The 24,664-nt window shown below is 39.2% G+C and overlaps 1 protein-coding gene across 1 annotated transcript in view; it reads left to right on the top strand.

Annotated features, from left to right (window-relative positions):
* LOC138624494 (contactin-associated protein-like 4) overlaps nucleotides 1-24,664 on the top strand; it is a 97,314-nt gene that overhangs the window by 46,366 nt on the left and 26,284 nt on the right. The window contains exons 6-14 of the mRNA XM_069704745.1: nucleotides 1,022-1,197; nucleotides 2,112-2,258; nucleotides 4,835-5,102; nucleotides 5,903-6,052; nucleotides 9,660-9,831; nucleotides 17,161-17,267; nucleotides 20,954-21,073; nucleotides 21,216-21,416; nucleotides 22,506-22,668. Coding sequence (XP_069560846.1) covers nucleotides 1,022-1,197; nucleotides 2,112-2,258; nucleotides 4,835-5,102; nucleotides 5,903-6,052; nucleotides 9,660-9,831; nucleotides 17,161-17,267; nucleotides 20,954-21,073; nucleotides 21,216-21,416; nucleotides 22,506-22,668 — 1,504 coding nt within the window. The remainder of the gene's footprint in view (nucleotides 1-1,021; nucleotides 1,198-2,111; nucleotides 2,259-4,834; nucleotides 5,103-5,902; nucleotides 6,053-9,659; nucleotides 9,832-17,160; nucleotides 17,268-20,953; nucleotides 21,074-21,215; nucleotides 21,417-22,505; nucleotides 22,669-24,664) is intronic.

The following is a 24,664-nucleotide window of genomic DNA, read 5'->3' as shown; positions in this document are numbered from 1 at the left end:
TCGGGATAAATCAAGAAGTTATTGCAATGTGACACAGCTGTGTTTCTTCGAGTTTGACCAAAAAAAAAAGACTAGCTGGGGTGCTCCCAGGTGCTTTCTCACAAGTTCCTCATAAGCATGCAAGCAAGCAGAAGAGGCATGAGGGAAATTAAGAGCGACTGAGAGTAAGAGAGAGAGAGAGAGAGAGAGAGAGAGGGCGTTGCATGAATGGAAGTTAAGTGTTTCTATTATTGTTTGCCCTTACACTTCTAGTATTGATTTCTCCCTCTCTAGTTTCCCTTATTCAAGCTGTAACCAAATATGTCAGCACATTAATTGTCTTAATCGTCAAAGAAGAAGTTAGACCGTTTGGGAATCTAGTTGTGTGTCTACCTGTCTGTCTGTCTGTCTGAAAACCTCCCTTAATAATTAATGAGGGTGTATCTTCGGGTGTAGCTCGTTCTGTCAGCAGAACCTCTTTTCTCTCCCAAGACGTTCGGGAATGCAGAGATGGATCAATCAATTTAGACCCGCTGGTGTTGGGTCTGTCATTAATTAAGTCCTGCTATGATTTTGCAGCATCACAATTTATCGTGCTCTATCCTCCTCTCCTTCAGCATACAGATCTGTGCTCTCTAACGAGAGAGTGTGCGACCTTAGCGACCTTCTCCCCCTGTTTGAAACGAAGATGAAAATGTTCCAGTGAAGTGACAGCGTTTCTGCGACTCTTTGTTTTCATATATCAAAGACAAATCTTCTTTAAGGTTTTTCTTTCTTCCAGACACAAAGGATATTGACTGGTTTCTTCAAGAACGCTTGTCCTTGTTAAAAAATATTTGATGCAGGAGGACACACAGGATGCTGACCATGAACTGTTGTTTTTAAGGTGATACACCTAAAAAAAAAAAAAAAGCAAAGATCCTCAGCAGGAAGTGCACCTAAAAGGATTTCTATCAAATGCAGCATCGTGCCAACATGACAACCTTCTCCTCCTTCTCCCTCCTCCTTCCTCCTCCTCCCTCCTCCTCCCTCTGTGTTGCAGGTGTGAGTTCATCCTCTGGTGGCCAGCTTCTTGTTTCTCTGGGTAGTCTGCTCGACGACCAGCACTGGCACCTTGTGAAGGTGGAGCGGCTCAACACTCACCTCAATCTCACCGTGGATAAAAACACGCAGCAGGTTCACGTCCCAGCTGAGCTCAGCCACTGGCACGCTCACACGGTGAGACCAAAAACACACACATTCAAAATATTTTAAGCATCAAACACCCTGAGGATGTATTTGCAGTTTCGTCTTTTGCAGAATATATTATGGAAGTCACACTGGACTCCAATATTAGTTAGTTTTAAACAACTCCCGCAGCACAATCTGCTTGTTCAATAGTATGAATTTGACTTACTCTTTAAATAAAGTAGTAGTCCATAGTAGTTCTCCCTGTAACTGAAAAAGCAGGAGGTGGGGAGTCTCTGTGCCAACCAACTCATGCACCGACCAACAAGTTTGAAAGGGTAATGCACAGGGACAGAACATTTAGCTGTTGCAAAATTCAACTGGAGAGCCCACCGAGTCTATGGATGAATAGGGTGTTTTTATGGACGTTTTCATATTTTTTTCCCCTGGGAAAATCTCTATGAATGACAATAATACAAACATTTTACAGCAAATCTTCCAGAAGGAGGCTGTAATTCTTATAGTTATTTATTAGGCATTTTTGGACCACAGTTCTAAGAACAGCAGGAGGGAGTTCCCCTTTTTTTGTCTTCACTGTTGAGGATTTTTCATCTAAAGTGTGATTATCCGACATTAGTCAGACACTAGTTCCTGCAAATGTTTCAAAATAAAAGCCTTTTATGAGGGGTTTCGTTCTAATAAAACGCTAGGGGGATTTTTTTTTTTTTTTTTTTTTAGATTGTAAAAATACAGGAAGTGTTGCGTTTTTATTAATGTGTAATGCAGTAACTGACAGGGCAAATACTAGCAGATCGTAATGAGGCTTCAAGTGTATTTCGTTCATATTGGCGGTGTGAATGCAAATAGCAAAAAAACCTTAGAACCTATTTTGTTCTGGGGGAAACTCTCTGGTGGCAAGTTCCTCTCAAGAAAATCCTTTGTGTGCGTGTTGATTTCTTGTGCAGCTGAGTCTGGCAGCCGTCCAGAGTCACGGACTGCAGAAACCCATCCTGCCCAACAAGAACTTTCATGGCTGTCTGGAAAACCTGCTGTACAGGGACCTCAGTCTGATAGACCTGGCTAAACAGAAGAGCCCCCAGGTCACTATGGTGGTAAGTTATTGTGTTTCAGCAGTTTTTAAAAGCTTAATTATGGTAATCTGCCATTCAGAGTTCTTCAGAAGGACAAATCGGTGACTGTGGGGATATGTTATTTTGGAGAGGTCGAGCTACGGAGTAGCAGTGGGGGGGTGGGAGTGACATACCAGGAGGCCATGAACTCAAGAAGTGATAGTGCTGTACATTTTTGCTTTATATCAAAGCAATACCTACTCAGGACCTCTTGGTACAGCATTTGCAAGCTATGAATAGTCAAACTCAAGATGTTCTCTTCTACAATTGTTTAATTTGAATTACCTTTTAATAACCCTCATGGTTGAAATGCACTAATTGTAAATCGCTTTTGATAAAAGTGTCAGCTAAATGAAATGTAATGTAATAGTTTTTAGTCATGAGGACATACTGTATTTCCTAAATTTACTATTATTATAATGAACTGAATTATTTTAATGGGAAAAAGTAAAAGTTTAAAAAAAAAAAGGTAAAAGGTTAATAAATAAAATGTGATTTTTTTTTTTTTTTCCCCTTGTCTGATAATCTTCTTGCAACCACACAGATTTGTCTGTCTGTGACCACTCATACACTCACAGCTCCAGGTTGGAAATCTCTGCCACAGACAGTGTTTTGTTGCTATTCAGCACAGCGCCTCCAGTCTTTCATTAGCACAAAGCCTTCCTGGTTGAATCTGTTGAAAGGATCTGATCCTTTCTTTGATGAAAAGCCAAAGATACAAGACGGTGGGCATGAAAGAAAAAAAAAATCAAATCCAACGACGCCTTCAGGAATAAAACATCTATTTAGTAAACATAATCCCTTGATGGAAAGGTGTACTTACACATTCACCTTTGTGGAAACTCTGTTTATACATTCAGCAGCTTGAATTAATTCACATTTAGATTTTGGATCAATATTGGATCAATTGAGCAACTGTGGCATTTTTTCTTTTTTTTATCCTGATTACAAAAAAAAGTATTCTGAGCATTGTAGAATTTCCCTCTGTGACTTGTGGGAAATGTAGTATTGAACGCTATCTGACATCAGAAACTGACTAGAAAAATGGGTTTCTCAGAAAAAGATGATGTTTTTGTGTTGACCGTGAATCTTCATTATTACATTACAGTTTGGTCTCTTTACACACTGTCTTGTCACTCTAAACTATGTATGGTGAGATAACACAAATGAATGTAGCTGTGCTGTTTACAAGAGCACAATATATCTCCTATTATTACATCTCTAGTGAATCGTTTAAGAGCAATTGCAACAACTGAACAAATGTCTGGATGCTCAAAGTCTTTTCTCTACTTTCTGACTTCATACCATTCGACTTGGAAACAAAACACACATGCCACCTCTGTGTATAAATGCCTGGGGATGAATGGCTTCAAGGTTATTTCAGGTTTTGACTGCAACAAGGACGCATAGCTACTTTTTCTATCTAACACTGCCATGTTGAGAAACAAGTTGATCACTTCAGACTTTATGCGCACTTCCTTCTTCTCTTTTTTTTTCCTTTTCTACATCAGTGTCATTGTTATGCTAATGGTCACTGTCATGATTATTATTGTCATCATCATTATTTTCATCACCTTCATCATCATCCTCTTTATTTTAACACCCGTCATCATCAGCAGCATCATTAGCATCATCCTCATCATCATAATCACCTTCATTACCATCACCAATGTCATCACGTCTACATTTTGGAGTTACAATGCCCAAAGCAAAAGAGCGACATCAGGAAAGTGGACAAGTAGAAAGAAAGAAAGAAAGAACGAGAGAAGTTTGGTATGAAATAGAATGTATGGTAGTAATAATATCATATCACATATTCACTGTTAAATATCTTTATTTTCCTCCACAGGCAGCACTGTTAGTTGTTATAATTGCTTTATGGAAATTTTAGACGTGCTAGTTTTAATGCTTTGCGTTATTTTATGTTTTTTCTTTCTATTTCCTGAGGCAATGCAGTGTTTAGGAGATGTGACGCCAACAGTAAAAGTGGGTGCAAAAGCTCTGTGACCCTGAGGGTTCAGGTTTTCAATAGAAGCTTGCAGCATTTTAGCTGTCCAGCTGATATCAGTATGGTAATACAGGTGTCCTTTTTCAGAGAGCTGCTGATGAGACCTCTGACATCAAGTCAAACTGAGTCAGCCTCTGCAATTGATGAATATTCATGTTTTATTATCTGTTTCATAATAATCTCCCTCTCTCTCCCACTCTCCCTCTCTCTCTCTCCCTCTCTCTCTCTCTCTCTCTCTCTCTCTCTCTCTCTCTCTCTCTCTCCTCTCTCTCTCTCTCTCTCTCTCTCTCTCTCTCTCTCTCTCTCTCTCTCTCTCTCTCTCTCTCTCTCTCTCTCTCCCTCTCTCTCTCTCTCTCTCTCTCTCTCTCTCTCTCTCTCTCCCTCTCTCCCTCTCTCTCTCTCTCTCTCTCTCTCCCTTCTCCCCTCTCTCTCTCTCTCTCTCTCTCTCTCTCTCTCTCTCTCTCTCTCTCTCTCTCTCTCTCTCTCTCTCTCTCTCTCTCCCTCTCTCTCTCTCTCTCTCTCCCTCCTCTTTTTTTTTTTTTTTTTTCAGGGCAATGTGACCTTTTCATGTGCTGAGCCAGTTTCAGTCTCTGTAACATTCACCAACCCCCACAGCTTCCTCCAGTTGCCCGGACTGACATCGTGGTCATCTGGGGTTGTTTCTGTAACACTGCAATTCAGGACATGGAACAAGGCGGGGCTGCTGTTGACCTTTGACCTCCTGCAGCAAGACAGCACCATGTTCCTGTACCTGAGTGAGGCCAGGCTTCGTCTACAGATCAGTAAAGCAGGCAGGGTCTCTCTGGAGCTGAGCACAGGTAGGTCCAGACATGATCTTTCATGGCCACACATCTGGATCTTCACCTCTGGATCTACTCTCCTACTTGTTCAGCTCTGCCCACATATGTCAGGTTTACACCACAGATGTAAAAAAAAAAAAAAAAAAAAATCTAACGAAAAACGAATTTGTTGTATCAAAGTGGAAAAAAAGGACAGCCATTAACTATTGGTTCAACTGACAGGTGGAATAGATTAACTGGATTTATGGTCTGTCTGAACTGAATATCTAATAGCTTCAGAAATGCTCCTCCTCCCACCACATTGTTCCCACATCACAAAGAGTGTGTATGTGTCGCCCATTGTCTGACTTTCCAAAACCAACGATCCAACATTCACACTCACTTCATGTTGTGATTAGAAGGTTGTGTGGAGAAAAGAGGAGCAGGGTATTGTAATTCTCTTTCTTGTTTTAAGAGACATCTGTCTACACAGACCTGGTAATCACTTTATGCTTGTAAAAGCATATTCTTTAGCTTCAAATATGTTCTCCTTTGTTAGTGTAACATCTGGGTGACCTCACAGAAGTACTCTACATGAACACATCGTGTGTACACACTGATAAAGGACTGAGGCTGAAATGCTGACGTGCTTCTTTAGAGTCCAGATCTAAACTCTTAACACCATAAGGATCCACAAGGGTGTTTTCATTGACTCAAATTTGCTGTAGAACTCAGAAAATTAAGAAAATAAAACTGATCTGATGTCACATCAAGATTTAAAGTCAGCCATACCGTGTGATTTATTTTGTGTGTGTTTGTGTGTGTCTGCGTCCTCTCAGGCTCAGGTCTGAACGATGGTCAGTGGCACTCTGTGGAGCTGAACTTCAGACAAGATCATCTGAGCATCACAGTGGACAAAGATGAAGGAGCCACCGCTCAGACCAGCATCCCACTTCCTCTGACCTCAGATTCTCAACTCTTCTTTGGTGGTAAAAAGACATTATTATATGTATGACCTGCATCATGTATGTTGTTTTTATACTATGTCATATATGTTTTTTTACACATGTACATTGAAACAGTCCTTTAGTGAATTTCTAAAAGCTTCCTTATGCAAAATATTATAGATTTTACGTAAACATTTAAGTATTTTGCTGTGAAAGATGGCAAAACTGCTGACATAGACATTTGGGGCTATTTAAAATTCATGCAGGTACTCTGGTGATAATTATCATCTACAGATCTCCTTTGGAGGTTTAGTATCACCCAGAGAGGGATGAAGTCATAAAGCTGCTTAGTCTCTCCCTCCTCTTCTTTCTGCTGGCTGCTCTTCTTCTTCTCCTCCTCCCTCTTTCATGTCATCGTTGCCCTCTCCCTTCTCTCTTGCCTCTTTCCCTGTTTTCTTTCTCCTCATCCTTACTTAATGCATTACCCTCTCTCTCCTAATCAACATCCCTTTTATCTTTTTTTTGAGGCCTCTTCTCTTTTATTTTCCCCCTCCCGTCTCTGCCGTTTGAATCCTTTCTCCCTCTAATTCATGCTCTTGTACACACATGCAAATCGAAACAAACTGCATGCTGTGTATATATATATGCAGTACATTAAACTACTGCAGCCGTCACATTGTCAATTAATGTGCATGTAGCATTGAACAGTGCCTTTTCTAATCGCATTGAAGCTCACTGGTAACATTGTATTTTAACTCACCACATTTATCATTGATAAAGAGTTGTTTAATTATATAAACAACCAATCACTACAATATAATTTTTAAGAAGCTGTAATTTCATGTTCAGTATAACTGAGAATAACTAATAAAAATACTACTACTAATAATAACAACTGTAAAAAGACATGTTGTATTTTTACATGTTGTACTCTACACCGATCAGCCACAACATTAAAACCACTGACAGCTCAGGCATTAAGTATAATACAACAGCTCAGTCATAAATCCTCCCTTCATATTTATTACAATGTTCAGCTGTTAATCAGTCTGATTGAGAGGTGTTGGTTTATTTGAATGATCATTTTGCAAACTAGTTTTTAGTGCTGTGGAAATGTAGTGGGTTAGTTAAGAGGTGTTCCTAATATTTTGACAACTCACTTCATTTAAATGGGATGGATAAAGTATGAGGAAAAACCTCTTAATAGAATACAGTGCAGCTCAACCGCACCAAAAATTGCAGTCTCCAAAATTACCATATACATATATCAACAATTCTTAATCAGACTCAATAACAACTAAACATTGTAATGCTTATGAAGGGAAGATGTATTATTATGTTATACGTTATGCCTTATTTAACATTATGGCTGATCGGTATATTTGTATTGCATTATCTGCTTTTATGGCTGCACACAAGTGTTTACAATTTAATTAACATTAAAAAAAAAAAACCACTTCTATCTGCTTACGTTACTAATACATGTTTGTATACTCCTTATGAATGCTAAACAGGGAAATATAGTTCTAGTACACCTAACACACAAAACAGTCTTGATATGATGAAAAAAAAAAAAAGATTGTTTGACTGCTGTGGTGGTCACAGTGGTTTTTAACCTCGAAAGTAGAATAATTAGAGTTAAAACTCATCATTGCATCATTGAGACTGCCATAAGGAAAACAGCTCCTACAAAATATTCTCCTGCGCTTCTTAAATTCGAAGTGACAACGAGCAGTGACTCATTGCTTTCCCCCCCCCCCCCACCTCCCTCCGTTTGGATGTGTCGAACTGTGCGCCTGACAGGCGGACAGTAATTAGAGCAACAGCGAGCCCGGAGCAGAAGTGTTGTATTTGGCCCCCAGAATGCCACCATTCAGGATCAACCTCCTGTGTGAATCACTGATGGATAAAATATGGAGCTCATTCACAGCATTTGGCAATGATTGGTTTTATCTGACAGCCACCTCAGATCTGCCTGTGCTGAGGGTAGATGAGGATAAACACAAAGAATGGAAAATTCTCATCACATGGGCCAAGATAACAGAGCGGTGAACAAAAACATTCTGAGGGTAACCAGCTACTAAGGAGATGGTGTTCAGCCATGATTATATGATGAGCTACTTTCTTGAATTGAATGTGGACTCTGCTGGGAGAAAAGGGTTTGCTGGTCAGCCACTATTTCGTACATGGTGACATTTAAGGACCCCAAAGGAAAAAGAAAACACAGCAACTTGACCTTTCCTTTAGCGGAACCAGCAGGTCCAAAATGCTCACTGACTCTGTGAATATCTCAACATCTAGCAGTTGGATTGGAACAAAATTTGGCACAAACATTCATGATTTGCAGAGGATGAATCCTAATGATTTTGGTGCTCCCATGACTTTTTGTCTAGTCCCAGCAGGAGTCTGACATTTTAGGCTTTGAGCGAATTGCCTCGACAACAATTATATGGCTTTCCTTTCAATTTTAAACGGTTTTGTCCGATTTTTTTAAAATTAACTTTGATAATCTCGACTTTATAACTAGATGTATAATCAGGTCAAATTTATTTCCAACACTTTTGTTTATTACCAAATATCTGAAAAATCTGAGAAATTCCCATCAGCCTCCAGATAACGTTATGTAGCAAATGTTAGCTGCATTGCCATGCTCAAGTGATAAAATGTTAAAGCATATGCCTGCTAAACATCTGTATGTTAGTATTGTCATTGAGAGCATGTTGCTATGCTAGCAGTTGCATTTGTCTCAAAGCACCACTCATCCTGAGGGCAGCTTGCAGAGCCACTTGCATTGCTGTAGACTCTTGGTCCTTTATCTTTGGAGAGGAACTGCATAATGCTGCAGGTGCAGCCTGCAGGGACACGATAAACCTACAACTCTACAGAGGCATTCAGTTTAAAATGACAAGAGTAGGCTGTTTAACTATAAGCTGTTTCTTGCTTCCAGTTTCAGTTACAGTGTCTGTGTCATATCGTTCTGTGTCACAAGAGACTTTGTTTGCATTAGTTGTCAACTTGTGTCTAAAATAATAAGTGTTGTTCACAGCTTGGGAGGATTTCACACTGGAATTCAACAGCACACCACAGTGTCACAGAGAGTGTTAGTCCCCTATAGTAGTCCTCTCTCACTGTGAGGTTTAAACCTAAACTCCATCACCCCCCACATGAAGATGGTGATGATGTTAGATCTACTGACTCTACCAACCTTCTGGTTTCACCTAACATGTCTTTTATTATGAAAGGTGCAACCATGGTTAGTGTATCACTGTTTCTGATGCTCCACTGTTTATTTTAAACCAGACAGGTTTCTTGATACAAATTTAGTCTGAAGAAAATATTCTATTTTCTTGAATGTATTGTTTACATTGTGGTTTCTCTCAGTTGAGAGCGTATGACGTGCTCTGGGTCTTAAAAAAAGCTTTTTATGCTTCCACTATTATTGAAAACATGATTAACTTGTCATGGAGACACATTTAGAGGTTGTTGTTTTTTTTGGGGGGGGGATCTGCTTTTTCTTGGTTATCTCTTATTTGTGAGAACTAATTAAAGTTAATTTAATGTTTATGAATGATCCTACCAAATAAACAGCATATAGATGAACAAAAAGTCAAACCACTGTTTAAGTATTGTCGTGTGTTTCTGTCTTCAGGTTGTCCCACTCAGAAGAGCAGTCAAGAGTGCAGCAACCCCTTCAAAGTGTTTCAGGGATGTATGCGACTCTTGACTCTGGATGACCAACGTGTTGACCTGATCAAAGTGCAGCAAAGGATGCTGGGAGACTACAGCCACTTGCAGATTGATATGTGTGGCATTATCGACAGGTGTGTCTCTAATCTGAATTCTTTTCTCAATTGTTGTTGTGAATGTGATGCATGAATCTTCCTTTTCTCAAAGTATTTATTCATCAACTATCATGAAGTCTCTGTATTTTGAAAGAGACACCACTGAGGAGTGGTATTTTTCAATGAGCATTTTTGCTTGTGGTTCAGTGTGATACAACATTTGAAAATCATTTTATTTTATATCAATTAGTCTCGCTTCCTATTTTCAACATGGTCTGTAGAGTTATTTGTTGCTGTTTAGGCTGATAGACCCTGGAGACTGTGCATAAAGAGACTTTTGTTGTCTGTAGTTATCACTGCATGACTCAGAAAACAACACACATGACTGGAAAAATAATTAATGATTTAACATAGCAGTTAAACTAAAGGAGTTTGGTAATGACTGGGGAGTAAAGTTGCTCTATAGGGAGGCTCAGGAAACAGAAAAGCTGCTTCTGGGTACTGAACTGTAACCCAGAAAACAAGTGAAATCAGTGGTTTCACTTGGCTGGATCTTCCTAGAGATTATTATTTCCTGGGTGACCTGTTGCTGACCTCGGAGAGCAACACAGCAGCATGTGGTTTTGGCTGTCGTGTTTCAGAAGCAACTGCATTTGGAGGCATATTTCAGTTTTTTGTCAACCCATTCATCTGTTACATTTGCTTTATTAAAGGTGTGTTGTGTAATTTTTACAGCATACAAATTCACATCGATTAAGTACGGACAGGTACATAGAAATAAAATACAATGAATACAAAATACTACATATACTAGCTGTCAAACAATGCAATAAAGGAATGCAGGGACAATTATTATATGAAACTACAGTATACCATCATTCTGACAACCTACTGACTGAGGATTTTTATTCAAGGGAAGGTTCAGGATGCGGATAGCTTAAATTTGTTATAACACACCCTTCTTCTTTCACACGCAGTTATGTAAGTAAATGTAAATGTAAATCTGAACCATCTCTCAGGGGTGGCAAAATCACTTGTTTATAACATGGTATGAAAAAAATCATGCTGAAAGAAAATCCATCCCTGCAGCACAAGAGCCAGCCTTTGAAATTATATTGATAAAAAAGCACTGGTAGCCATTTATTAATCCGAAACTTCCTTTCTTAGCCACTTAACACACTGGCTGCACCGAACTGGATTCCTGAGGAGAGACTAAAAGGCTTAGTGAGTGTAAGTGGATTAATTAGCACAGACAGGCCAATTGATAGAATTTCACCTCCCCGTTTAGGTGATGATCAAATTCAAAAATGGCAACTATGTTTTTACCACATTATGTAGGCTTACAGAGTGTCACAACTGGGCGTAGCTAACCGTTTAAATTCTGCATTCATATATTGACCATCGAATGTTATATAACGTGTTGAGTTATAGGCACAATACAAAAACTGCACCACTTCATGACATGTACCAAATGTAATATCTTGGCAAATTCTTCATGATTGATTCAAATACTTTAAAATACAAATGTATTAACTGATAACGTTTCGATCTTTCTTGAGTCTTTGTCAGATCAGAATGTTTTAAGTAAATGGAAGGAAAACACCCTGGTTGGTTTTGACAGGGTCATTAAACTTGTGTGGTTTGGAGAAAGTATGCAGGCGTTTACCTTTTTATTTTGTGCCATCTTCCAATACTCTTTTACCTACCTGATGAGTGTACAATTTCTCTCCCTTAACACGTAAACTGATCAAAATAATAAAAAAAAAAAAAAATTCAGACAGCGATAATTGTTGAACATTCTGGGAAATACACCGTTTTTATTTTTGGGAGAGTCAAATGAGAAGACTGATATCACTCTCATATCCATTATTAATGAAGCTAGGATTAGTTTAGCTCAGCATAACGAGTGGGGGAAACAGCTTTCTTGGCTCTTTGCAAAGATAACAAAATCCCCCTTACAGCACCTCGAAAGCTTACCAATTAACACTTTATATCTTGTTTGTTTAATCTGTACAAAAAGCAAATAGCAAAACAAAAACAATGTTTTGTTTTTTTAGGGTGTTGCTGTTTCTTGATCAGGGTCAGTGACTTCTTTAAGTCTTGTCATCACTGTAAGGTTGCCAGGTTGAAGTAAACAAACAAACTACAAAGTGTCTTCTGACCATGTAGCAAACATTCAAACCTGCTCTGGCCATATTCAAAAGTAAGAGATAAAGTCTGCCATAAACCACAATAAAGCATAAAAAACAAGGGTGCACACTTGGTTCTACATGCTAAAAGTAACAAAAGAAGTTTTTTTTAAAGAATGGAAAAACAAAACAAACCAAAAGAGAAGTTACTTTACGAAATGTCATTTTTGGAAAATTTCAAACAATTGTTAAAACGCAGTCCTGAAATCTGACATGGGAGAAGTGTGTGTGGGAGAGGGTGATTCAGACAAGCACTTTGTTGAGGCACACTTAAATCCTCAGGACACAAATGCTTTCCAAGGCTACTGTATGAAGTTTGTGAACTCAGCACCGCTACCACCCCCGACCTCTCTGCTCAGTGTATGTGAGCGTGTGTTCTGAAAGGAGATAGATGAAGCTGTCAGAAAGCAGTAATTCTGACCTCTTTGCTTCTGTCACGTACGTGACAACTTAATAATAGGCCTTGTCAAAGCACACACACACACACACACACACACACACACACACACACACACACACACACACACACACACACACACACACACACACACACACACACACACACACACACACACACACACACACACACACACACACACACACACACACACACACATTCAAATGTAAAAAGAAACACGGGTCACCAGGAGGTCCACTCTTCTGTCTGTGTATCGGCCTGTCAGACTTTGTGACACGCGTGTTGTTCAGGGTAACCAGGGACTCACAAACATATATCTTACCCTTTCCTGTCCACTGTCATTCCTAAACTCTCTCCTGTGTGTGTGTGTGTGTGTGTGTGTGTGTGTGTGTGTGTGTGTGTGTGTGTGTGTGTGTGTGTGTGTGTGTGTGTGTGTGTGTGTGTGTGTGTGTGTGTGTGTGTGTGTGAGAGAGAGAGAGATGCAGCAGCATGTCAGGGAGCAGGTGCAGAGCACACTGAAAGGATAAAAAAAAAAATACCCTCTTTTTCCCTCTCTCTCTCGCTCATGCTGTACAGCAGACCCACTTATTTTAAGTCTTTGTGGGACATCCCGGTCCTGCTGGCCAGTAATAGTGTGCAGATCGGGGCAGTTTCTGTGCTGTGTTGGTTTAGCCAGAGGCAGTAGTAGAAACCAGGGAGATTGGATGCAAGCCCTCTGATCCAAGCTACGTTAAAGGACACTGTCACACCACACTGGGAAGTTTTAGATAAACTACAAAGTCTCTTCTCTCAGTTAATCCAGGAGTCCTGTGATGTTACACGGCAAACTGATGGTGAAGCTCGGAGCCCTCTGGAGATTTACGGAGGACAAAGTGTTTGCAAAACTCAGACATTTTTGCCCTGGAAAGAGTTTGTGTAGATTTAGTGATTGGGACTGCGGCACAGTTCACCATCTGACCCAGGCTTGTGTTTGTGAATCTGTGTCTGTGTTCCCGTTTGAAGCTGCGTGTGCCGGCGGCAAACTGGATGTTGAAACAATGACAGAAAACGTCTCTGGCGCTGCTGGAAAGAGTGGCCTACTGTGGCTTCAGATGGTTCTCGCCAAGAAAAGTTCAGTTTGCCCAACTTCAGTGGAAAGAAAAGCAAAATGTCGAAAATAAACGCAATGTGGTTGCGTGTTTAGACATTTAACTACCTTCTCTCCTGCTCTCCTCTTACGAATGAGAGTGAATAAACAAAACATGTTGCCGGGCTACTCGTTCTGAAGCCTAGGACAATATACAGTGTGATCATATAAATAATAGTAATAATGCAATACATAATAATATTTGTTTGTCTAAAGTAGCTAACAGCACGGGGTAAATGTGTGTATGTGTGTGAGCATGTGCATGCATAGGGCGTTCGGGACGAGGGGAGGGGCCGAAGAGAATACTTGCACAGGGGTCAATCACAATGATGTTACACTGCTGATGCTGCAGTATCATTTTTAAGTCCACAGTGTGCACACATCTGTCCATCCCTCTGGACTCACCGTCCCCCGAACCTCATTTCCACTGTTTCCTTGTTCAAATACAGCTGAAATACAAATAATGTTTCCATCGCTGCTGCTGTGTTCATCTATCCCTCCCTCCATCCTCCTCGTTACCATCTTCTCTGCTTCTCTCTCCCACCATCCATGCTTCCATCCTGTTGGATACCTGTAGCTTTGCATGAGGAAGACTCTGCGTGTGTGTGTGTGTGTGTGTGTGTGTGTGTGTGTGTGTGTGTGTGTGTGTGTGTGTGTGTGTGTGTGTGTGTGTGCTGTTACACCTCTACCTTTGTGAGTACCCGTGTGTTTTTGACCTTGACCGTGAGGACGTGTTTAAAAAATGTGTTTAAAGATATTTTGATGGCTGTGGTTAGGGTCGAAGGCGATGGACTGTGTTATGCCACTGTGGGTATTCATGAGAATGCAAGTACATGTGTGTGTTGATAGCCCCTGACTAAAATTGATTTGGGGTGAAATGTTGTTGTGGTGCCAGTTTTCCCACCTGAGAGTAAACAAATACAAAACAAACTCACTGTAATTTCACAGCTACACAAAATGTGTTCTCAATAGGTTTATTTCCTGTTTCTGTATATGCAAACATCAGTATATCTCTGAATAAAAAAATAATGCACTGAAGAATGCATATGAATCTGTTGCTTGCGCTGTGCCTGACATTAACACTTACTGCACATGCCCACATTCACCATACAGAACAGTAAAATCCTTGTTATCAATACCAAAGACAACGGCAATCAATCAATCCTTGCTCGGCCACCGGTGCGTTTGTTTACAGCTTTTAATGGACTGAGAAAAGCAGCAGGGTTTGTATCTGCACTGGAGAGAGGAGCTGGTACTCACAGTGACGGATGTGTGAGGTTTAAAGAGCTTTTTTTTTTTTTCCTGCTGGAGAAGTGACGTTTTCCTTATACTGTATGTGGTCTGGAGATCTGGGTGAGGTTTGACTCCACATCATCCTCATGGCCCTCGGTGGGAGGCGGCATTTAGCTGCACTGACAGCTTGTCAAAACATGCTGAATTTTCCTCAGCGTGGAATACACTCTGCTTCTGTGTGATCGTGGAGAAGATTTTTTTGATTCACATCGAGCTCTCTGTTGCACATGGAGCACACCGTCCAGGTTAGGGTTTCTTCTGTGAACCCCCAAGTTGCCTTGTTGATGTTTACGGATAACCACTAGTGAGTGGTCACCTGTGGATTTTGTCACGCGGACGTTTCCCTATAAGTTTTGTTCATCACTGCAAACGTTTTAGTTGCAGATTTATACCCCAGAAGTATTGACTATATATAAAAGTGGATGTAGCTTCCGAGTCTGAAAAATGAGGCCGATGCGAAAGTGCCTTAAATTGCAATACCACTGAGTGCCACTAGGTGTTGGCTCCCAAAAGCCTCCAACTCCACAGACTACCATTCAACTTGTCTCATGAAATACAAAGTCAATACATTTTTTCCACAAGAAATGTTTATACTGTTAGCTAAAGTCGCTCCTTTTTTTTTTTTTATTAGTTTTCTGGCTGTAAATCTGAAAATAATGTGTCATTGATTAGAAAATAGATCTCAGAGAGCCTTGATTTTTTGGGGGGGGCGTGTCTGTTTGATTGACATGCCTGTGGTCCAGTCAGGTCATGGCTATCGGTGGGCGGGAACCAGTATCTTTTGGTTTCAAATCAGATCAATAATAATCCACTGTTCGTTCCCCCCCAGCTCATCCAAATATGGTCCCAACTAGCAAGATGGTGCTCACAAACCAGTGGGTTAGGGTTACGTCACTGTTTGTTGTCACTCGTCCAAAATATTTAACTGACTGAGCATCGAAACAAGACAGCCGAGCTCACACACTCCCCTGAGAGGCACGGAGGTGGACACTATGTAGTTAATTCTGTCCTGTTTAGTGCGGTGAGTTGAAGAATGACAGGAAATAAACTTGAACCCCAGCTTTTTCTGAGCAACGTTATTATGGAAAACAAAACATGAACCGTAATTCGATGAACAGATGTTTGTCATTAGCGAACAGACTGTGTTGCATGGACCAGTGTTTCCCAAAGTTATTGAATCACAGTTTCTGCCTTTACTTTTTTTCATTTATTTTTTAATCCTGTTGACTTTATGTAGAAATGGTTAAAAGTTGACCTTAAAACTGCCTGATTGAAAATGTTGGAGTTGTGCATTAATGCACAATTGGACAGACAGGGGGAAAAGATACATCCCTCATTCGTCAAAAACATTGTGCAGTGTAGTTCCTGTGTCTCTTGTGAGTCAAGTCCATAGACTGCAAATGCAAATTAGCCTATTAGTGCTGAACTACAGTTTATTTAACTGCACTTGGTCCCAGCTAAATATGCACCAAACTACTGTTTTTCAGTAGACTATTAAATGTTATACACTGCCAACAGAAAATGACCTTTTCTTGCATCTAATAGCAACACCACAATCAAGGTAATTTTATTCTTATTTTGGGGGAAATATCATATACTGCACTGGCTAAAAAGCAAAGCTTTGCATGCTGTGTTGGGGTTTTGAAAGCAGTGACAAGGAATAAAGCAGAGGATAACAATAACATGATCAGCTTTAGCCAAGGAAACTCAAAATATTACACAAGAAATCAAACAAAACAACAACAAAAAATCATGTTAGAATGATACATAATATATAACCTCAAAGGATTGACTGCCGAAGCCCCTCCAAAAAAAGAGAAAAGAAAACATCGACTAAAAATCCAGATATCTTGGATTTCCCTTCTTAGCTTCACATTTTTTGAAAACATAAATAAAATGGTCAGAATGTGTTTATACATTAGGATGTGCTGAGAAGGAGGATCTTTGCGCCACCTCTGCAGATTATGAAGAGATGTGGTGCTATGGTTGAAAAAACTTTGAGAGACATGTTGGATGGTAGTTCAGGAGTTTTGTCTCTGGATGATGCAATATTAGTAAGGAGCACTAACAAAGGGATGTTTCAAACCTTCTACCTCTCAGAACATCCACCTGTGCTCCACTTGACATTAAAATAAAGACTTCTGAAATATTGTTTTAAAGACTGAAATGTTTTTGTTTTTTGAAAGGCTGCTTTTATTCAGGTCCCTCCAACACACCTCCTCATCTGGAGGTTCCTTTTCTTATTGACATCCTTGAGAAACTTTTTGGCAAACTTTTAACAAACAATAACCTCCCCTCTCTGTCTGTGTTTGTATGTTTGTCTACGTCTTTCTGTCTCCCAGGTGTTCTCCCAGTCACTGCGAACATGGAGGTAGATGCATGCAGTCGTGGAGCACCTTCCACTGTAACTGCTCCAACAGCGGCTACAGAGGAGCCACGTGCCACAGCTGTAAGTAACCAGCCACAGGGCATCTGCAGCTCTTTAAAATGTCCGAAGCATAAAATGTAATCAGGGAAAAAGTAGGATGAGGTATCAGTATTTTTTTTCTGGCTTTAATTTCTTTGATCATTAGATTTCCTTGAAATTAAAGTCCTGTGAATGTACCCAGTAGGCACTGAAATCCTGCTCACATTAGATGGCATTAACTTAAAGTCGTACTAATAGATTGCTTTGGCCGCTTGGGGGAAGCACAGCAAACTTAGGAAGTAATAGATATAATATATTATCGCCTTATGAAGTGGTTAATGGCAAATGTATTCACAGAGGGTTGTTTGCTTACGCATTCAACAGACATTTGGAGTTGAGTTTCTGTGTCCCCTTGATTCTTTGGGTCTGATATTTATTAAAAAATGTTGTTCTGTTTTGGTGCATTATTCACCACCTTATCAAAAGTAATGTCTTTGTGATGTTTATTGCATAGCTGGTCGTGGGCAGTGAGATTTTACAACTTTTCTTCTTAAAACAGTGGCCTGCTGTGAGTGAACACACTGAGAGTCATAAGACTGAACCTAAACAGAAATGTTGCAGGTTGTAAAATCCAAAAAAATCAGCTGAAGGGTGATAAAATGCACTGTAGCGCTGAGGGGACCTGAAGAACTTTCACATTACAGTCAGTTGGTATAAACCCATATAAACGTATTAAATAGTGCATCTTAAGAGTAGTTATAATGTAAGGCAAGAAAATTTGAAATTTCCTGAGCTATTTTCTTTTTTTAAGAATTTAAAATAAATAACAGCAATTTCTGTTTTATTATCTGATTTTAAATTGTTTTATTTTGCAAAAACAGCTTCCTTAACATGTTTTATTATATGCTTATAGTAGTTGAATGCTAAAAGAAAAAGGTCAGCAATTGGATCAAAAACCTTTGAACAACTATTCTTTGATATGAAAATGATTCAATAAAAATCTGAAACTAAAACTTCACGAGCCCATGTCACAATAAATATCCAGAAACATATGAAATATTAAAATGTGACAGTGGTATTATGGATGTGTTGGAAGAATCAGAATTGCATTTTATTTCCTGTCAGGAAATAAAGTTAGTATTCCAGACGTGTTTGTATTGGACTTGCGCTAATAACGTAGAGGCTGCATGTCCCCCAACAGTTAATTTCCTTCTGTCTTTTTTTCTTATAGCATTGTTTCAGAACTTTAATTAGCTGTGTTCAATCGGGAATAGACCAAACAGATTGGTGGTACTTCATTATGCTGAGTAAATTAGAGTTCCATTTAATTTGAAAGACTTAAATGGTCTTATTTATTTTGCATTCGGACACCTGCAGATGAACCACTGCTCTTTGGTCTTCTTATTTTGTTTGCTCATTTATAAATAGGCTGTGCATATATATTAATGAGATATGTGTGCACAGCCTGTAAAGCGACATGACAGCGAGACGATGGGGCAAAGGTGTATACTGAAATCAAACACGCTTAAACTGTGTCACAGAAGAAAGAGGCACTTCAAAACATCTTAGAAAACAATGTATTTTCTCTGAATTAAAGCAGATGTAACCAGTATCATGTAATTTCTGATCTTTGGCAACAGAAATGCACAAAGTAAAAATGTGCCTAAACTGGTTGTGATATCACTTTTTACCCGAACAATCCACTGCAGTCGATACACAAATACACAAAAGAATGATCAAAGCAACTCTGAATAGTTAACTTATGCATTTCCCCCCCAAATGCATCAGATACTTTAGAATTAAGCTAAACAGGCTTTTAGTAGAAAGTGAGCTTAAAATAAACGGTGATGGGTATTTACTGAAAGTTACACATTACCTGCAGGCCTGTGGAGACATGTGGAGAATTTTGCCCCAAATTTGATGTGCTGCTTCTCAACAGAAATAGCCTGGTTGGTAATACATAATGCAGAAAATAAAGTGTCACTTTATCCACTGAGGGAAAGCTGAAGAAAGAACAAAGGGATGGCATCCTGCTGCAGATGAAAGCCACAATTTGTTCCCACTTCTTACTTCAAAGAGCGCACATCAAGGACAGCATCAACACTTGGCTGTGAACTTCTTCCCTTTTTCTACTTTCTTAATATTTTGATTTTAAAAATCTGAGATTTACAGGTGCTAAAAATTATAATGTTTATAATGCCAAGAACTGAAGCGATTTCTAGATTACACTCGTGTTACGCTGTTCGTTGACCCATCTCATTTACATTATTTTAATGTTACAGAGAGCTTGAAGTTTCTAGTTGATGATTCATGCTAGTTACAAGGTCAAACAATCAGCCTTAACTCATATTATTTAGTGTAATTCAACCCATAGTGTGTGTTAGCAGAAAAAAAAACCTGACAGACATGACAAAGAGAGAAGTATGAAGATTTAGAAAGATGAAACCCAGAGAGAGCTAATGACTGGAAGAAAGGGAGAGAGATGAAAAGGGAGAGTCAGGCTGGGAGAGGGAGGTGGAAAACCATGTCAGAAAAGGGGAGTGAGTCCTAAGGCATGCTGTTCTTTTCAGATAAATGGATTTCAACTTAGAGACTTGCCTACAGTATTTTAGGTTAGTCAAATTAGAAATTAAAGAGATGGTGGCTTTGATTGTACTGCCAAGCATTGATTGAATCTTTCTACATCCTGGTGGTGTGATCAACTCTGAGCACTCACTCACACACACACACACGCACGCACGCACGCACGCACACACACACACACACACACACACACACACACACTCTGCTCATCTCTGTGTTTGATTGTTATATCTTTCTTCTGATGCTCTTAGATGGACTCCTGTGACTCCCTGTAATTTTTGGAGGTGTATGTAGTCTACAGAGCAAATATTATATAACAGGAGACCTTTATATAACTGGTTTTCACCTTTTTTTTTGTTCTTCAGTTGCCAGTTTTATTGTTACATAATGTTTTTAATTGATCAATGCCTTTTTTAAATGATCCATCTGTTTGACGTTCACTCTTCTTGCCTAGTTTGTGTGATATATCTAATTTTGCTGCAGCTAAAAGTTTATCTGTGCCATTTAAAAAAAAAAAATACTAATGCAGTAAGGGTTAATCAATGTCTTCTTTAGGCTGTGGGACAGTTCACAATCAAGGCATTTGTAACATTACTTTTAAATGCTTATAAAATCCCAGCTCTGATTCTTTACATATATATAATTTGCCTAAGATTACAAACTAAATACATGTAGTGCGTGATGGGCATACAAAGCACAGGACTGTCGTACTGAGCTCTTATTAGTGCAGGATATTGAATTACAAAAGCAGATGCTGGAGGAAAAGTGATTTGTTAATTTTGTGAGTTGCCATTAACTCATATTGTTTCTTCTTTATTTTTGATAGAAAAATATACCATATCGGGTGGCATTAAGTTTCTTACAAAATGTGTTTCACGTTACAAATTGAAATCATTTAGGTGCCAATTTTAGAGAGCAGAGAAAGTGTTGTATCAATTTAATCAAATTTGACTTTATCATTTCTGTTTGTTTTTTTTAAGTTTAACCACATCTTTGAGTGCTCTTTGTCAGGATGCATGTTACTAGTAATGTAGACGAAAGTGCAGTGGTCCCAAACTTTTACACAGTATTCTGCACAATAAATATAAAAATTGATTGAAGATGTCATAATAGTTGATAATATGGTATTATGTGTTCCTCCTCAGCAACATATGAGCAGTCGTGTGAGGCGTACAAACACAAAGGGAACACATCAGGACATTATTACATAGACGTGGATGGCAGCGGACCAATCAAACCTCAGCTCATTTATTGTAATATGACAGGTAAGGTACGCACAGGCACATATACTTTATTTAATTCCATATAATCATGTCTTTTTATTATTTAAATGACTCTCCAGCACCCCTCCGCTAACAATTTTATGTGCCCCTCACCCTCCACCCCCTCTCCCCTCCACTCCACCAGAGGACCAGACATGGATGGTGATCCAGCACAATAACACAGAGCTGACCAGACTTCAGCCATCACCTGAGAGAAACCAACATTTTGTCTACTTTGACTACTTGTCTGAAGAGGCGCAGTTAGCAGCCATCATCGGCCAATCAGAGCACTGTGAGCAGGAGCTGTCCTACCACTGCAGGAAGTCCCGCCTTCTCAACACACTGGGTAAGGTTTTCAACGTTTTATTTTTAAGCCTGAGATGAGATGTTATCGAGGAAAGTAAGATATTCAAGGTTGATTACTATTGTTAAGCAGTGTGAGTTTGTTTGTGGAGGAGAAAGTGCAGTAAAATGTCATGGAAGCAGGAAACTTCTTTGCAAAGCAGGCTTTGCTGCATCTGAGAGATCTATATCTGGAACCAGAGCGCAGTGGTGTGAATTGCTGATTTAGTTAATTTAGTAACTAATTAAAAGATCAATTGCATTTCTGTTGTGCATTTTCTCCCTCTCATTTTGCTGCAGCTAAAAGCTTATCTGTGCCAGAACCTAATTTACCAAGTATATCATCTGCTGCTTTTGTTTCTGGGACCTTTTTGTGTATTTCTTTCTTTAAATAAGGACTTCACATTAAATACATTGGACTGGGTTCAAAGGAGGCACCAACAAGCTGCATTTTGCCACAAGCTACAAAAACCATCTGCTTGCCTTTTCTTAGAAGTCACCCATCTTGTTTTTTTTAACCTGTGAACCAGCACTATGTACATTAAAAAAGTCTAATTATCAGGATGCTTGTGAAGAAGAGGAAAGTCTTGAGGGATTAGCGGCTCGTTGTCTGACCAGTTTTATCAGCGAAACAGCAGTAATAGAAAAAGCTGAGCACCAAGATGGGTGTTAGGTTTTGTTGGAATCCTAAAGAGATGTGTGTACTTAGGCAGACAGATGGAAGAAGAATAGAAGTGAGGAAGGATAACGATCTCTATTTCACAGTTGATATTCAAGTCAAGTGCAAACATACATCTTCAAAATCTGTGTGGATGAAAACATAGAAGAGTGACAATTCTCTGTTGGAGACGTTTCCTGCTGAGCTGTCAGTTACTGTATCTTCACAGGACTTATGGGCTAACCTCTGTTTTAAAATTGATGTGAAATCCATCTTTGTGTTGCAGTAGAAAGGTTTGCTGCAGAGAAAAAAGAAAAGATTGGTGTTTAATGGTGCGCGCATTTGTGTGTGTGTGTGTGTGTGTGTGTGTGTGTGTGTGTGTGTGTGTGTGTGTGTGTGTGTGTGTGTGTGTGTGTGTGTGTGTGTGTGTTTCAGAGGGTGCGCCGTTCAGCTGGTGGGTGGGAGGTCTGGGTCCAGGTCAGGTCCAGACATACTGGGGCGGAGCTCTGCCTGGCAGCCAGCAGTGTGCCTGCGGTCTCCAGGACAACTGTGTGGATACAAGTCACTACTGCAACTGTGACGCTGACTTCGACCGATGGTACTATACTTTATTTTGCAAGTGTGTCCTTCAATAGCCAATAAATAAAGGCCCTTTTAAAGGAGGAATTAAAACATAAAGAGGAAGTATGAGTTAATCCAGTATCATCTGTAAGACGTGACATTTCTGCTTCATTAAAGTGACAAAATATGACGACAGATAACCCAGTAATATTGAAAAAACACATTTTATTGTATCAGAAGTTGCTGTCATTAGATAAATTGTCATTTGACATGGACAAAGTTTTCAGTGTTTCCAAATTCATAAACAATTTTGAGAACAACACAGATTGCAAATTTAAGCTGATGATAAATTGTTTTGTTTTTGTGACTAGGTTTTTTTTGGAAAGCAGCATTTTTCCTTTCAAATTCACAATGGCACCTCTCCAGGAGCCAATTCACCTAAATGACAAAAAATTACTATTTTCTGAAAAACCTCTATCTATCCATCCAGCTGCTCCAGTTTTCCTGTCAGAACAATTGCTTCTCGTTTGGCAGTGGTGCTAAATTACGGCTTTCTGATTGGCTGCGGTTTGTGATCAATAACGAGACCTAATTAAAGTTTGAATGTCAATTTTCTAACTGTAAGTAACTCATTTCTTTTCACATGGCCTTTTTCGTGCCTCACTAAACTAATACTAATGACATTCCAGCTGCCCAGTTGGTTATTTGGCATCAATAATATGTTTCTTTAATGATTTCACAGAATTATGATCAACATCAACATTAAGGAAAGACAATTTGACTTTATTTTAATTGGTTGGGGTCAGAAATGTGAATGCTAACGGATAATGGTGAGAGGGGCTCCTCTAACAAAGGTTGAGAACCGCTGATCTAAACACTTTTTACTTTACTGTTTTACATACACACATATATATATATATATAGATATTGAGATTCAAAAGGTCAGTTTCTAAGAATATTTTCATAATTCATGATAAGGAGTGCTGATAAACTGCAAGAAATCAGAGAAAGCAGTTTATGTGTAAAATATCACAACTATTTCCTATGTTAGGATACTTCGTAGTGCATCATCATCACAACTGGTAATTATATAGAAAACTTTGAACAACTTATTTATTATGGTAAGGGTGGCATCTTGTATCTATAAACAAGCCACTGCCAGCCAATCAGAAAGGAGACGTTTTCTGAGCCATGGTGTAATAATGAAGTGTCTTAATATAAAGAAATGGAATTTAAGAGCTCTGAGTCAGCTTTGCTCATCATATGTTTGTTTCACTAGAGTATTAACTGGTAATAGCATGAAGAAAATGTATTGTTTCTATGGTTACCTGCACTTTAATATACATGCACCAGTGATTTATGACGATATATTATAGAAGGAATTACTGTATACAGTCTTAGCTTTTCCAGCAGCACAGCTCCTAGAGACAGATATGACAGCTTGTGGGCCAATCCTCCACTTTGGTCCATGAATCCTGCAGACTTCCAGATTCCTAAGTGCTTGTTCTTCCGCCTTCAAATAAGGACTTCATACACAGCAAATCATGTGTACAATGGTAAAGGTTCAAAAGACGCTACTGATTTCATTTGAGATAAAACTGTTTAAACTGCATTTGCATCACAGTACATTATTAAAATTTCATTATTGCAGCTTTAATTTCTAAAAAGCCGTTCATTTGTTCGGACCAGCTTTGAAATGTTTCACAGAGGGAGAAATGTAAGAGACTTTGGAGATTTATTTTGAAAAGGCATCTATTGTTTCTGAGATTCTTCAATGAAATGATTCAATCTTTCAGTTGTTTACCATCACATCCAGCCACACTAGACTGAAGCCAGCCATAAGACATGAGGGGCAAATCTCGTGACATTTAAACATTTCCTTTTGTAGGTTTTATCCAATCTTACATTTAAATCATTTCATCCATCCTGTTAGCCAGTCTATATTTAGGTCACCTTCCCCAACCCTGTGACCAATTCTGCACCCTTATTCTAACCAATCCTGCTCCTGTCTGCATAGCCAAAGGTCCTTCTTT

The sequence above is a fragment of the Brachyistius frenatus genome, unplaced genomic scaffold (genome assembly GCF_029030835.1).
Source record: "Brachyistius frenatus isolate BFR_SWC_R1_liver_20210118 unplaced genomic scaffold, ASM2903083v1 Contig_52, whole genome shotgun sequence".
In the NCBI taxonomy this organism is placed as follows: domain Eukaryota; kingdom Metazoa; phylum Chordata; class Actinopteri; family Embiotocidae; genus Brachyistius; species Brachyistius frenatus.
This window is presented reverse-complemented; position numbering and strand designations above follow the sequence as displayed.